The sequence below is a fragment of the Onychostoma macrolepis genome, chromosome 05 (assembly GCF_012432095.1).
Source record: "Onychostoma macrolepis isolate SWU-2019 chromosome 05, ASM1243209v1, whole genome shotgun sequence".
NCBI classification, from domain to species: domain Eukaryota; kingdom Metazoa; phylum Chordata; class Actinopteri; order Cypriniformes; family Cyprinidae; genus Onychostoma; species Onychostoma macrolepis.
Window position 1 is genome coordinate 6,064,861 of NC_081159.1, and position 14,890 is coordinate 6,079,750.

General features: G+C 36.3%; 2 protein-coding genes across 7 annotated transcripts in view; one reads left to right on the forward strand and one right to left on the reverse strand.

The window, feature by feature from the left end:
- specc1 (sperm antigen with calponin homology and coiled-coil domains 1) overlaps window positions 1–9,296 on the reverse strand; it is a 149,438-nt gene extending 140,142 nt beyond the window's left edge. For 3 of the 5 annotated variants that reach the window (XM_058775056.1, XM_058775061.1, XM_058775062.1), the window contains exon 1: window positions 1,828–1,940. The gene's annotated coding sequence lies outside the window, so the exon portion shown is untranslated. Of the gene's footprint in view, window positions 1–1,827; window positions 1,941–2,152; window positions 2,248–9,211 lie in introns of those variants that run through there. The other 2 variants (XM_058775057.1, XM_058775059.1) reach the window with 2 other exon arrangements.
- A 472-nt stretch (window positions 9,297–9,768) lies between these two features.
- Window positions 9,769–14,845, forward strand: timm22 (translocase of inner mitochondrial membrane 22 homolog (yeast)). 2 transcript variants are annotated; one of them, XM_058776563.1, is made up of 4 exons: window positions 9,793–10,150; window positions 10,469–10,665; window positions 11,670–11,742; window positions 11,850–14,845. In XM_058776563.1, the coding sequence occupies exons 1-4, from the start codon at window positions 9,910–9,912 to the stop codon at window positions 11,924–11,926; spliced, it is 588 nt and encodes a 195-aa protein (XP_058632546.1). In that variant the 5' UTR covers window positions 9,793–9,909; the 3' UTR covers window positions 11,927–14,845. The 2 variants fall into 2 exon arrangements, with proteins under 2 accessions (XP_058632547.1, XP_058632546.1); XM_058776564.1 differs by lacking the exon at window positions 11,850–14,845 and having other exon boundaries at window positions 9,769–10,150; window positions 10,912–11,736.
- The last annotated feature ends 45 nt before the right edge of the window (window positions 14,846–14,890 follow it).

The following is a 14,890-nucleotide window of genomic DNA, read 5'->3' on the forward strand; positions in this document are numbered from 1 at the left end:
ATTTAAAGAATTTGCCACTGACTATTCAAACGCGAGTTTTGAGCAATGTAGAGTAGTGCTTGTTGTTTGTCGTTTCTCCGATTACAAATGCAGACAATGTTTACGCGGCACGATGCAACGCGTAAAAAAACAGTATAAGTCATTATAATCAGTATTGATTAAATTAGAAGGTGCTCCTAAATTTTTTAAATTAGGAGGACAAGCACACCTAAAAAGAAAAGTAAGTGTAGAGCCCTGTGTAACAGTATATTAGATCTGTGCATGAGGTCTTAAAGACTTACTATTTACTTGTCTTTTTTAGTTAAAAATAAATTCAATTCTGAGTTTGAGTGCACGTGATTCTCGGGTGGGGAGGGGGCGTGGTCCATGGAAAATAGTCCTGCCACCACAGATGGATAAAATCCTAGAGGAAACACTGGAGAGGGGATAAAAAGAGATGAACTATATGTCAAACTGCTCATGCAGTATTCACAGCAGAGTTCATCTTTCTCAGAGATCTGCAGTCCCTATGGAGCACAGCTTCCTGTATGTGTGGTGTCAAAGCACTGGATGAGTAAACACTCCACTGCTCACACTAGGGATTCTTACTTCTGAAACACTAACCTCATCTGACCTATACGCAGACTGTAGTCAGAAGGATTCACAGGCATAATATATGGACACTTAAATCACACTTATAATGTATGCAAATGCCAAATTAAGAAATATTCTCAGTATATATGTAGGCCTCTATATACACAGACACATTTTTTGACTATGTTCTTAAATGTTATAATGATTTATTGGAGTTGATTGTTTGAAGCCACACACTTGTTAACCAGCTGTTGTGGCTGTTCATTGACTGTAAGAAATACACATCAAACAACAACACTTTTTTTAAACAAATTTCTGTTTTTTAATTTAAGATATATTTAATTTAAAATATATTTGGATTCTTTCTGCTTGTCAGCTTCATGCATGAACTAGGGATATGCCAGTATCACATTTTCATGTTGCGATTAATTGCTAATGATTTTACCAAGGTATACAGTATTATCACGATATTAAAATTTAGTTGCAAAAAGGTGTTGTTATAATACAGTATAACAGGTTTTATAACTTTTTTTTTATAACAAAAATAACTAAACATTTAAATACAATAAAGCAATACAGAAAAATATGCATAAAGGTAAAAATTGTACACAGATTAAAGTGTAAAAGAATTATAAAGACCAATAGGTATCACTTTACAATAAGATCTTATTATTAGGGATGGGTATCATTTACATTTTATCGATACTGATACCGATACTGCTTATCGATACCGGTATTTATCAATACTGTTATCGATACTATTTGCAAAAAGATATGATGTGAAAAGTTGTTGAAAATTTCAAGTTATTTTATTACTGCTGAAGTACTGCTTTAGCTACTGTATTAAAGTTCTTCAGTCAATCTCTTTAATGACAATCGGTAGCATGTTTAGTACTCAAACTTAGGTCAAAACTCAAGACTGGCTGTATGAAATTAGCAACGCCATTTCCCTATCCGATGTGGCGACAGCATTCCACGCAGTTACCCAGGCTGACTGAGATTTACACAGCAAGTATGCAGTCCATTTCCTCCACACATTCCTGTCGTCTGAATGTAGACCCGCCAAACGCATTTCAACTGCACTTCCAGATATTCGGCTTTGGGACAAATCAGTCTGTTCTTCAAAAAGCTACACTTACGTTTCCTTAAGTCAAAATGCAACAGGCTTCACTGAACTACAACACAGTCCATCATTATCCTAATCACCATCATCAAACATGTTCACAATACAAATTCACTAATAGGGTCAGTTACCTTTATCCCAAACTCCTCTGTAGTGTGGAAGGATTATTATTTCCCTGAAAGCAGAACAGCCGGCAAAATGAATGAGCAGCGTCAGAGACACTGAAAACACACCTTCATCTGCCAACTCAGAACACAGAAGAGGCTGGTGCTACAATCATTGTCAGTGACAGACAAAGGGTGTGTACTTGCGTGCTTGAAAAAATGCAAACCATGCACAGCGAAGTATCAGTGAAAGCATCAGCGGCATTCACGTCATGATCACCACGTGGGAAGTGAAGTCTAACAAAATGTTTTAAAGTAAGAAATCATAATCGGGAAGAGACAATTCAAATACCTTTGGATGAACGTCTAAGGTTTCACACATCCAGAGGCCAAGGTAAACTGGAGCATGTTCTTTCGCCCTGCTGTCTTTATGTCTACAATTAGAGTCACAGCCCTCAGTCCTCCCGGGTACTGCTAAACTAATCCACCCACAAACCAAACATCAGCCACAGAACAAGAGAGAGGGGAAAAATACGATCAGAGGAGGAGGAGGCCTGGATATGACTGTCTGTAAACAGGTCATGAATTAAGTGAGTTTCTTGCTCCAAATTCAAAACAGGCTTCCCTGGTTTTCACAGTCTAACACTATGTTATAAGCAGGTGTGATGCTGATAAAGATTCCAGCGACAAATAATTTCTGTGTGACAATGAATATGACAATGGGGTGTGACGTGACACAGTCGATCACAGAACACAGCTAATCAGATCAATTCTCTCTCTATAAATTATATTGCCTAACACAGCAAAACATGTATATTGAGTAAGCATGCTCTTCAGACCTAACAAGTTAATCTATGGTTGATTTGTTTGACTTCAGGCATACTGTGTGTAGTCATATCTCTTGAGGAAAGCCCTGATGTCATTAACAGGTATTGGTTACACGTGTCGCATGCAGTTTCCCTGACAACTACACATGTCTGATGTTGCCAAGCATTTAATCAGCAGTGACAGATAACATGTTGTGTGTAGATCCAAATGACTAATATATTACACATCAGTCCTTACACCACACACTATAGCTGCGTTCCAAAATCTAGTGAGCTCCCATGGAGACAACATTTTCAGGCATCATCTGATGCAAAGGTTCTTCCAAAAGATTGGCATCTTAATTATGCTGCCTACTAAGACACCTTGTTTTGGCAGCCCCAAATGTATACTTCATAAAGAAGGCAAACCTTGAATATACTGCAATGAGCTCAGTGAAAAGAATTAGGATTTAGGGCTGTATGACTATGAATAATATACTTTATATACAGTAATATCACATAGGCCTAATTGTGATCATTAATTTTGATTATAGTAATAGAATTCAGATACTTTTTTGTGGGCATGCACACAATGTATGATCAATATACTGTATCATTATTACAATATTAGTATGTGCCTATTTTACACAACCACATAAATGCAACCAAAATATAACATGAACATTTATTTGAACTCTCTGAAAATTGTAAATATTGCTGTGGACTTCCACAAAAAAGCATTTTAGTTTTTTTCAAATAATAGCTAATGAAATAAGAAATCTTAAAGGGGTGGTTTACTGCTTTTTTTCTTTGCTTGATTGTATTTATGGGGTGCAATATAACATGTCTTCGTGTTTCGTTTGTTAAAAAACGCCGTTATTTTTCATATATTTCACCTTTATTGTAAGCCGCTTTCTCCTCTGTCATTTGACCGACCGGTTGACTTCCTGATTCTATGAAACCACTCCCTCAGAAACAGGCAATGGGCTCAGATTGGTTAGTTGGGCCGGTGTGTTGTGATTGGCTAAACTGCGTACTGCACATTGTCCGCAAACTTCACGCCCATTACCTTTACAGGCGACAGTTGCATGTGCGCCGGTCAAATGTAAATAATGGCGTCAATATTGCCGTATCAGTTTGAGCCAGAATCAGACCCAGAAAGCGGTAATGAAGAGAGTCAAGCAGAACTTCCGCAAGCACGGCTCTTACAAAACGTTTCTGAATGGAAGTTTGCTGTTGTGATTACATATAATTTTTTGAAGTTCGTACACATTTGTCTTATACACACAAAATAGCATCGAACTAACTATAACCAAACAGCGTTGGCTTGTGTTTACGTTCTTGATCAAATCGAAAAATTACGTCATAAAGTATACATGGAAAATACATTTTAAAAATTAGTACACAATTACAAATTCGGGTCCAAAATGTTTGTACGCGTTTGTCATAGACACACGAAATCGCATTTAACTAACTGGCTACTAAAGCCAGCGTTGGCATTTGTTTACGTCCTTGATAAAACTAAAACATTACGTCTGAAATTATGCATGCAAATACATTTAAAATTATGAAATCTTACTTACAGGTTGTGGCCCAACAACTGCTGCCTCTGGTTTTAAAGTTGGAACCGCTCCATGTTTTAGTAATAGTTTCTGTGTGAATCCGGCATTGAACTCGTGTAGATTCTGGAAGCTGTCTTCCGTAAAATGCGCAGCACAGAGAGCTAAATTAGGATTGTAATTGTCAGGAACATAATCAAACATAAATTCTAACCATTGTTGACGAACTACAGCATCCGTAGGAAGCCTGAACACAGAAGACCTGACAGCTGGGTGAAAATAACACCGTTTTTGTATGGCTACAACTCTCCACTATAACTCTTCGACAAAGCCGCAGAACATGGCCTTTCCCCCTTTTTTGCAAGTTTCAGAGGGAGGGGTTGATGCAAATTTATGGGTTTGTTACGTATGCAACCCGGGAAGTATCTCGTAGTCCCATATGAGTCGTTTTTGTAGGCATTAAACTTCCTGATTTTTAAAAGACGATATCTCCGCTTACGTTGAACTTTCAGCGCAGCAACTCTGCAGATACTGTTCATGCACCAACAGCAACATTACACACTATTTAAAATGAAAAAAGTCAAATCGCAGTAAACCACCCCTTTAAATCTAAAAAATGTGTATTGATTGAGTGAGTTTGTGCAGCCATTATTTTTCCAATTAACTGTGCCACCCTAATAATATGGCAGATAAGTAGATTTGAAACAGACATAATGACAGATTAACTTTTAAATTGAATTTAGCCTTTTTTTGGTATAATTGGTTGACTCATTGGCTGTATCATTGGGGTTACTCCACCTTCCTTTGCATTCAGGTGAGATTCACATTCATGAATCATCTCATGGAAAACTTCCGTCACCACTCTTTTCGGACTCAGAATTGACAGCAGAAAAATGCCAAGCATCCCATTTACTAAAATAACTCCACTGAATCAATTCTCTTCTAATAGTCCCATTGATTAGAGCAGAGCGTGGAAATAATGTGGTGTTGTGGTGGGATGTGGGATGCGGAGCTGCTGTGCAAGCTACATCCCCTCTGCATGTAATTAGGCTTTCCTTTACACACACTCATGAAACCACACTAGCTACATAAGAAATACACTGTAAAAAATGAATCATGGGTCTTGTAATTTTCATTAAAAAAATTATGGTGATAATTAAAAATAGTGAGTATATTTCATTAAAGAAATTGTGATTCAGTGTTGCATAGAAAATATTGAGGACTTTTTACTAATAAAACCAAAAGATGTGTTTTCCTCATTTTTTTAAAGGAAACTTAAGCAGTTTTGAGACTTGAATTGAGGAACTGATTAAACTAAAAAAATTATGGAAAGAAGGCTACCTATTCATTTTAAGAGAATTAGCTCTTAATTGTTAGTTCCCAGCATGCTTTGCATATGGCTGCATATGGAGAGTAAATTTTGAAATGAAATGCTATTTTATGTGTTTTTGAGTGAAGGGAAACATCTGTTAATGTTTAATGTTCAGTTATGTTTGACATTTGAAAGAGTTTCTGTTACATTGAAGTTTCCATTGTGCAGTGCAATGGTTACCATTGTGCAGAAGAGTAGAGTTTATGGTTATGGATACTACTCCTATAAGGCATTAAGCCTTGTTCAATGAGCAGTAGCTTTGCTAGTGCTAGTGTAGTACTTTCCAGTATTTCTCAAGTATTTTCCTACTTGAGCTGTTTGGCTGTATACAGTCTTTTAAATGTACAAAATAACTCAAAGTCAAATATAAACAGGCCTCACTCAAAATCACAGACTTTTGAGAATCAACTTAAAATAAATGAGCACATTTCACAAATTATATTAAATTCATTGTGTCATAGATTAATTAATTTAGGAGATTTTACATGATTTATTCAGGTAGATTCCATTAAAAAAATAAAAATATTAAGTGTAATATTGTTACCATAATTTTTCTTTAAATAGCCCGTTCCTTTTTTTACAGTGTAATGGTACACCGATCACTTTTTAGTGCTCTTTAGAGCTAAGTCAAGCCACTAATCCCATCTTCTCATCTATCACAGACACAGTCACACACACTCACACACACTGCTACAGCCTTTGAGAACGATCCACTCCTGAATGTCTCATATGGCTGGAAGTGAAAGCTTCAGCAAAGGTTCTACCAGGAAGACTCAAATGCCATGTCATTCAGTCTGACCTTACTGTCTCATTTGCTGTTCAGGTAATGTAGCCGAAGTTCCCCTCCATCCTCTCCACCACCACCACCACCAGGTTGGCCCCTTCCTCAGTCAGGGGTTGGCTTCACCCTGCCTTCATCTTCAGGCAGGATCTGCCAGCCTACCACAAGGCCTGAACCATGGACAGGGCTTACACCAAAGCATTTTATGAAAGGACTGTAGCTGGCCTTATATTTGTCTGATCATTTATCTTTACAATAAAATATATAAAGCGTTCATCTGCCTTCCAAGTCCTTCTGGTAGCACTGACCTTCTTTTTCCAGAGGCCAAATAGTATTTATAGTGATTCATTTGATCTCAATGTGCGTGCTTTTGTTAGAGCAAAGAGGATGATGTGACTAGGAAGCTGGGCTGTATAATGTCATTGCTTCCTCAAATTATCAAAGATAATTTACTTTATCTGAAGAACCAGTCAAGGTCCTTGAACCATATGTGACTATTCAAAATACCTCAATTACACATGGATTAATGGTTTAAAGTTGTCTTAACCACTGGTATGACCTCGCAAATTCCAGCATCTCACACAAACACTCTACATTATAAAAACAAAAGACATTTAAGCCTTATCTTTTGAGACAGCAGGGTTTTATTATGATCAGACTGCTGCAACATGGATTCATAGAAATGCAGAGCTCTATCTAGGACAGTGTGTTCTAGAGAGCTTAGCTGTCTATCCCAGAGACACACTTGCTATTTCCTTTGATGGTTTACCCAGAAAAAAACTTGAGGGTGTAATTACCTACAAATAGCTAGACACTGGGTGATTTAGGGAAGTTTTACTTTGGCTGTTTTAACTTTATTTTGGTTGGTGAAAGAAGACGAAAGTTTTCGAATAAAAAATTATTTGTTTTCTTTGTTTTTTTCTCCATCACTGTGTAATCACACTGGAGGACTGACTACGCCCAAGCCTGACTTACTATGAAGATGCAGTAGAGGTCTAAACATTTCCTCTGTAAAAGGGCATCTGTAGTTCAGCTTAATTCTATGGTTGCAAAGCTGTATTTAGCTGTTTTAATCTGGCACACATTGACTCTAAAAATACAGGCTTTTTAATGTTAAATGTTTGGTAATGTGCTAATATACACAGATCAAAAGAGCACTCCCTATATTTCATTGGTTATCATTAGATGCTTCATAAGGAATCTTGCTTCCGAATTCCAAGAAAAAAAGTCAAAATTGTGAGAAAAAAGTCAGAATTACAAGATGTAAAGTCAGGATTCAGAGGAAAAAGGGCAGAATTATGAGATATAAACTTGGCATTGCAAGAAAAAAAAGATTTTATCTCACAATTCTGACTTTTTTCAGAACTGTGTGTTTATATCTCACAATTCTGTGTTTATATGAGAAAAAACTGAATTGTGAGAAACCAAATCCAAATTGTGAGATAAAAAGTGTCACAATAGTTTCAACCATAAGGAACAACCCTAAACTAATCAATATGGCTAGAAAACAGTATTCAGTTACGCCAGTAAGATGCGCACATGACAGCACCATAAACCAGGTGCTTTACAATCCCATATTGATGCCTTTTAGTCTGTTTTAATGTTTTTCTGTTAATGAGAATATGTACCAGATGTAAAATGTAGCTTTGTGGTCATATCATAATGTGTGTGAGCACTTAATAAGCCTTTAGGGATCTATTAAAATTCAGAAAGAAACGTCTCACAGACGCCCATAGTAAAAACAAGAACTTTTGCTACCACTGCACAATACTCTAACCAAGAACAAATGCTAAGAAGACTGGAGGTGCTCCAAAACACACAACTAAACACAACACAACTAAATTATGTGCATTTTCAACATATGAATTTACACAGCTTTCAGGTGTGTTGAAACAACACATTGACCACAAAGTTGTTAGCCAAAGCATAAACGCAACGTAAACGCTTGCCTGTTACCATAACAACGGTTCGCAGCTCGAACGTTATTTGAACGGGCTGAACTATTTGTTCATAATATTATCCGTATCCCACAACATCGAGAAAACACAAGCAAGTCGTTATTTACCGCTTTAGAAAACGTTTACATAACTCAAGCGTATCACAAAAAGTTTTTGCTTAAAAGTTTTTTGTTGACAGTTCGGTTGTGCGAGACCTGTTTTCGATATCAAGATAAATAGCCACAGATATTCCTACATAACGTTACTTGACCACCCTGAAACTCATAAATTCTCAAACTAGATAGATAGGTAGATAGACAGATAGATAGACAGATAGCTAGATAGATAGATAGATAGATAGATAGATAGATAAAGTGAATTGTGTGAATTGGCAATACATTTTGAACACTAAAGATAGCTGTGTGACACTAAATTACCTAACGTTACGTCTGAACCAGTGTAACACTTAAGCACTTCACTGTTCAGTTTCTTGTCGACAGTTCGGCTCAAAAACACGAAAAATCATAAAAGACGTTTTCAAATAAATGAAATGTGTCATGTCAAATCTTGTCGATGCATCTCAGCAGTGACTGGTGTCTCAGAACTACTGCAGTCTCTCACCGCTGACTGTGACTGTGTCGCTATCCGAAGACATCACGCGAAATAATGAATATAAAATGAAAGGAATAACGTTATGTGAGCTTTGAATCACTACCCTTATCACAGCAAAGGGCCGGTGTGAAAGCTCAGCAGTCACCGTTTAAAAACAGCAGCTCACACTCTCGCGCGCAACACGACAACATCCGTTGATAAAAGTGCGGGTAAGAACAGTATCTGTCCCAACGACGACTATAAATGATTCCTTGAAGTGACGAATTGTATTAAACGGAATCACTACCATGACAATATAATCTCCAAAACAAGAAAAACATTGATAAATTGAGGTTGCGACTCACCTGTTCCCGAGCGCCGCCGCCGCTGTCACCAACCGAAGATGCTCGAGCGCCAAACACAACTCCTCCGCTAGGGGCAGCGCGCGATACTTTGGTGCAGTGAACGAGGGGCACGCTGGGAATTGTAGTTGGTGTAGTTGTATTATTTACAAGTACATACCCAATCAAAATAATAATTTAAAAAAATCCTACGTTTTATATTACATTTTAAGATTTTCGTATTTGTATTTAAGCTGTTTGAAAGTGTCTTTATTGTCTTTGTTTATTCAAGATAGAGGGAAATAATAATACTGTAAATATATCCAATGTCTTTAATAATCGTAAGAAAAGTAAATACTTTTGAGATTCAGAACACACACAAAAACTCCATGTCACCGGACAGTCGTGATATATAATATAATATATATATATATATATATATATATATATATATATATATATAAGGTGAACTGCAGTGACAATGCAAAGGTCACCTCCCTTTCTGTCGAATCTGCAGAACCAATTATTATTATTAGAAATGTGTACAACATAAATGCGGCGTGAAGTCCTGTAAATACTTATAATTGTATCGCATATAAAACAAAATTATACTTAATAACTAACCAAGACGATTTCTGTAATTTAGTTGTTTTTCCGTTGTTGAAAATTGACGAATGTGTTCTTGTTTAACGTCTGTGTGACAAAACCACACGCTTTCAAACATGGCTGCGCCCGCAAAGAGCACGGATGCGTCAATATCAGTTACTACGGGTCAATCGGAAAATGTTTCATTACAGTATAGCCTTATTCTGGATCACCTTATCGGTGACAAAAGGCAAATTAAAGACCTGAATCCGACTGTTATGGGTGCTTTACCGAGTCCTCAGAAAACAGAGGAGCAGAAGATGATCGAGAGGGGAATGGAGAGCTGCGCGTTTAAATCACTCATAGCATGTGTCGGAGGTAAATCACTGACAAACAGTCATTTAATATGTTTTACATGCCATACACATTAAAACAGTACACTCGTTGCAAAGTTACAAGATCAAATCTGTGTTGTCATGTCTGACAGTTCATCAGTGAACACAGTAGACTCAAGTATTAGACATCCTAGTTAATACAGAAATATTGAGTAATGCAAAACCATATAATACACAGCAATATTTGTTAATAATTCATATGTGGACTGGTTTTATAACGAGGAGATATTACCATTACCATGATCAATGTGTATTTAATTCATAACCAGCAGCTCTAATGCAGTATTTCTCTTTCCTGCAGGGTTTGTGTTGGGAGGTGCCTTTGGTGTCTTCACAGCCGGTATTGACTCCAACGTTGGGCTTGATCCCAAAGACCCCCTAAGGACCCCCACAGCAAGAGAGGTGCTGAGAGACATGGGGCAGAGAGGAATGTCATATGCTAAAAACTTTGCTATTGTGGGTGCAATGTTTTCATGCACGGAGTGTCTCATAGAATCAGTAAGTGCCATTTGTCTTATTTTGTCTGTTTGACCACCTGTGTCATCAATTTTTCCTCTAGTCAAATAAGCACAAATTGTTTTCATATATGTAAATCTATGTTGTGTGTAATATATTTTTTTTTTATGTATGTCGAGAATAGCTGATCAAATTTACTGTCGATAAACAACTACATATTATTTAGTGAATGTTTTACTTCCCACAGTGCAATGCATATTTAAACTACCATTGATTATTGTTTTACAGGATGCATCTCATTTCTTATTTGTTCATCCTCATTTCCTTTCCTGACATCGTAGGATGGAACTAATGTAATGAAACTAATTTGTTTATTGGAATATTCTTGATCACTCAAGCATCACTTCAAAGCTTCATCAGCTGCACTCAAGTGAAATTCATTATAAATATTAATAAAGCAGTATGCCCTTTTGAAATAAGTGATGTATGGTTTATTTAAACTGCAGAGGTAAAAAATAATTATTGTGTCAGATGACAGAAGGGAAGTTTATATGCACATCAGGTGTTTTGATGGGAAACATCTTTACCTGTATATCCTGACTTATAGTTCCTCTGGTAGCTTCCTCAGTCCTTGTTCCTCAGTGCAATTAGAGAATTTAGATTTCTTACCATTTAAAAAAAAATAATAATAATAATATCTGGGTCAGGAGCTGGAGAATGGAGGAGCGAGGAAACATTGATTTGAGTATGGAGAAGCAGTGTTTATTCTAGTCGTCATATTTTATATACTGACGTAGACTATGAAATACTATAGTATAACTGTATAAAGCACAATGTTTGACTTTTTTTTTTTAATTAAAAAATTCAAATCTTTTGCCAAGTGTCATTGAGTTTAATATTGTTTCATGGCTCCATCTAGTGGTTCTGCATTTGAACAGTCTTTCTACTCATCCATTCCTTGTAGGATGTTTTGTAAAGATTTTTCAGTGGCTAATTTTTCAGTTCTGATCCTCCATCTGAAGAATGGTTTTATTTCTCTTTTCTAGCATCGTGGGAAATCTGACTGGAAAAATGCAGTGTATAGTGGCTGTGTTACAGGAGGTGCTATTGGATTCAGAGGCAAGTCATTTTTCAACTTGGGTTTAAAGAATAGAAAGGATTTAGATGTGTGGTAATTTTACATTATTATCTGGACTATATAAATAAGCTGTTTCTCTCTTCATTAGCTGGTCTTAAAGCTGGAGTTCTGGGCTGTGGAGGTTTTGCTGCTTTCTCTGCTGCCATTGAATACTACCTCAGATGAACAGCAGCTTCAGGACCGTTACCATGTTCTGTATAATGGAAGACATTATCACGGGGAACATTGTGCAATCTTCTTCTGTCCCAGCAATCAAGAGGCGTTCCATCCCTCCAGAAGAGTGGAGTGGACCAATAGGACAACAAACTCAAGCAGTTGTTTTCTTTTTACAAGTTTTGTTCTTTTTCTCTTTTTTTTTTTTTTTCCCCTGAGTCTTGATTGTTCTCCGTCAGACCATCTGATGATGCACATCTCCTAAAAACCTCCTAGGATGATATTTGTACATAATTGGACCTAAAATGATATGCTTTGTGCTGGTTGTTGCACTGAGCAAAATAAGAAAAAATGTACAGTGGTATACCTTGTCTGTGGAAGAAATAATAAAGAGTGGTATCAGGTAGGATAGGGGTGTAACGGGGTATGAAATCTCCATATTTGTACACACTATATTATGTTATGTAGCCGAGTGAAATATTAACACACAGCTTCTTAGTAAACAAAGGCTGCTCAGTTTAAAAGAATTCACCAAATCAGATTTATTTTCTTTCAAAGTGGTGTTTGGATTTACAAGTCTCCAGAAAATAAGCTCAATCAAGTGTTTATATTAGTTTCACTCTGTAGCCCCTTTCTAAAAGGACAGTTCTTAAAATGTCATCCTACAAACAAACAGAAACCTAAATATTTATATGAAATCTGATACAATATATATATATGTGAAAATCAAAATGTTATCAAAAATAAGAGGCAGGGAGTGCTAAAGGTTGTGCATTAGGAAATCAGAATGAAATCATGCTTTGAGGTCAAGCTGACATAGCAAGGAAGTGTGTTTTCCTCACCAGGAAACAGATAATGCAAACATGCTTCTGGCTACTTCCCAGTTCTCTGAAAAGTTTCCTTTCCCACTGGCCTCTGAACAAGAGTTAATAATGCTGAACTGAGTTTGGAGATGCAGCCAAGGAATGAATTGGAAATAAGCGTACGTTTTGTTATAGCCTTCTGGACCACTGATGAAATGCTTTTAAATCCATGCAAAAATCAAAACACAGTAGATGTATAACTTGGATTTGAACTGACCTTAAAATGAAGCCCACATTGTCTAATTTTATGAGGAATGGATGCCGTTCAGAAAACTGGGTAACATTACAGACTTTTAGAGTTTGGATTTCCTTTAAAGTAGTTTAACGAATGCAAACAGAAAACAATATAGCAAGCAAACAGAACTTCATTTAAAATTATTTTAAGACTTAAACAGAAGCATGTTTATCGGACAAACTTAGCTGTAACAATTTATTCAAATTATACATAGAAATCAAACCTACTAGCATAAAGAATTAAAGTGTACATTACACTGTGATACAGGTGTTTTTCTTAGTTGTGCAAATGTACTTTGAACATTAAAATAACAACAAAAAAAAGTGAGCAGAGATGGTCACAACCTAAAACACCGCCTGCCCAGGGCTCCTGTGCATTGAACTTGTATCAATATCACACAACTTTAATACAAGGCACTGTATTTACGATATTCCAGACAACACATCATTTGGGGTAAAACAGCTTTTATAGATTTAATAATATTTATTATAGCTTGATTTTCTATCCTCAGACTTTTTCAGTTATCTGCACATTTTTTTTTGCCTTCATCCATTGCTGTTGCAACCATTTACAGTAAACTATAAAGCTCCAAACAAAGCACCCATCAAAAGAGCCTAGTCTAGTTTTGATATGTATTAAAAATTAGAGCAAGATGATACAAATTCTGAACATCTACACCTCTTATTCCTCCACTTCTGTCCTCACAAAATCTGTTAAAAACATGCCAGTCATATATTTAATATTTAAAAGAATGAACTCCATTTCAAGACCATTAAGCCTTTTTAGCTTTTTTTTTAACTATTTTTATGGCAATTAAACATTCATTTCTCATTACCACTGAAGAAAATCTCACGCTTTCTTGAAGCTGACTTTTGAAAGAAAGCTGGCTTAATGACTGTATTTTGTTACTGATTTTGGGGGTGAAATATGATCTAGACATGTTTTCATCAGATTCACTCGGTTTGTAATTTTCAGTAAAATAACTAAATAAAGTAAGCCAAATATTCCAGTGAGAAAAATTCCAGTCTTTTTGCTGCCCGAGCCATAAGCACAGTCAGTCCAGTAGAGATCTGAGCCTCTGTGGATGGCATGCAAGGGAAAGGCTATGACAGTTTCACTACGTTACTTGTCTGTAAAAAGTGCCTAAAAGAATCTTTGGTCTACCAAACCTAAAAGTGTTGTAGGTATTTTCAATTAGAAATATTGTGTCTTTTTGTAAATCACAGTCTCATCTTTCACCTCTAAATAACAGTTGATAAATGATGACATCTTTATCAAATCCTGAGCTGAGAGAGGAGGCCTTGAAGACACTAGACTTCTATTATTTTTTTCCAAAAAAATATGATTATCAGCATAATAGACTATACTACAAGTTCAAGCATGGCATAAATAAGCCTAAATTGAATGATTTATGGTTATGCCATTTCTGGTTATAAACCTGTTCGTACATAATGGATTTACACTACACTTTGTGAACCTCAATTTATAATATTAGTGCTAGGCCCCTTAATTCAAGTCACATTTAACAGAATCCAACTTTGTGCGACAGTTTGGGAAGAGTGTAAGATGTTATAGCAGCAAAGGAATGACAAACCCCTAATTAATGCCCATACATTTGATTTTTGATGCTTTTTGGGTGTCTACATGCTTTCAGCCATACAGTGTATTGATTAGATTATGGATAAGCCTCATGATAAGCACTCTAAAAATCATAGAGTGAAAAATGAGAGAACAAAAGAAAAGAGTGTTGGTTATAGAAAAATGTACTGTAACAGATATCAGTAAACAATGAAAAGCATCAACACAATACACTACAAAAAAAAAAAAAAACAACATGCATCATGATTAATATGGCCAACTCATCTGCCAAATGCATCA

Bases quoted from the DNA above. Each gene is read 5' to 3' on its own strand.
- timm22 (XM_058776563.1), top strand. From the start codon at position 9,910: ATGGCTGCGCCCGCAAAGAGCACGGATGCGTCAATATCAGTTACTACG. The intron at 10,151-10,468 runs GTAAATCACTGA...TCTTTCCTGCAG, and splicing joins ACTCATAGCATGTGTCGGAG to GGTTTGTGTTGGGAGGTGCC. The intron at 10,666-11,669 runs GTAAGTGCCATT...TCTCTTTTCTAG, and splicing joins CGGAGTGTCTCATAGAATCA to CATCGTGGGAAATCTGACTG.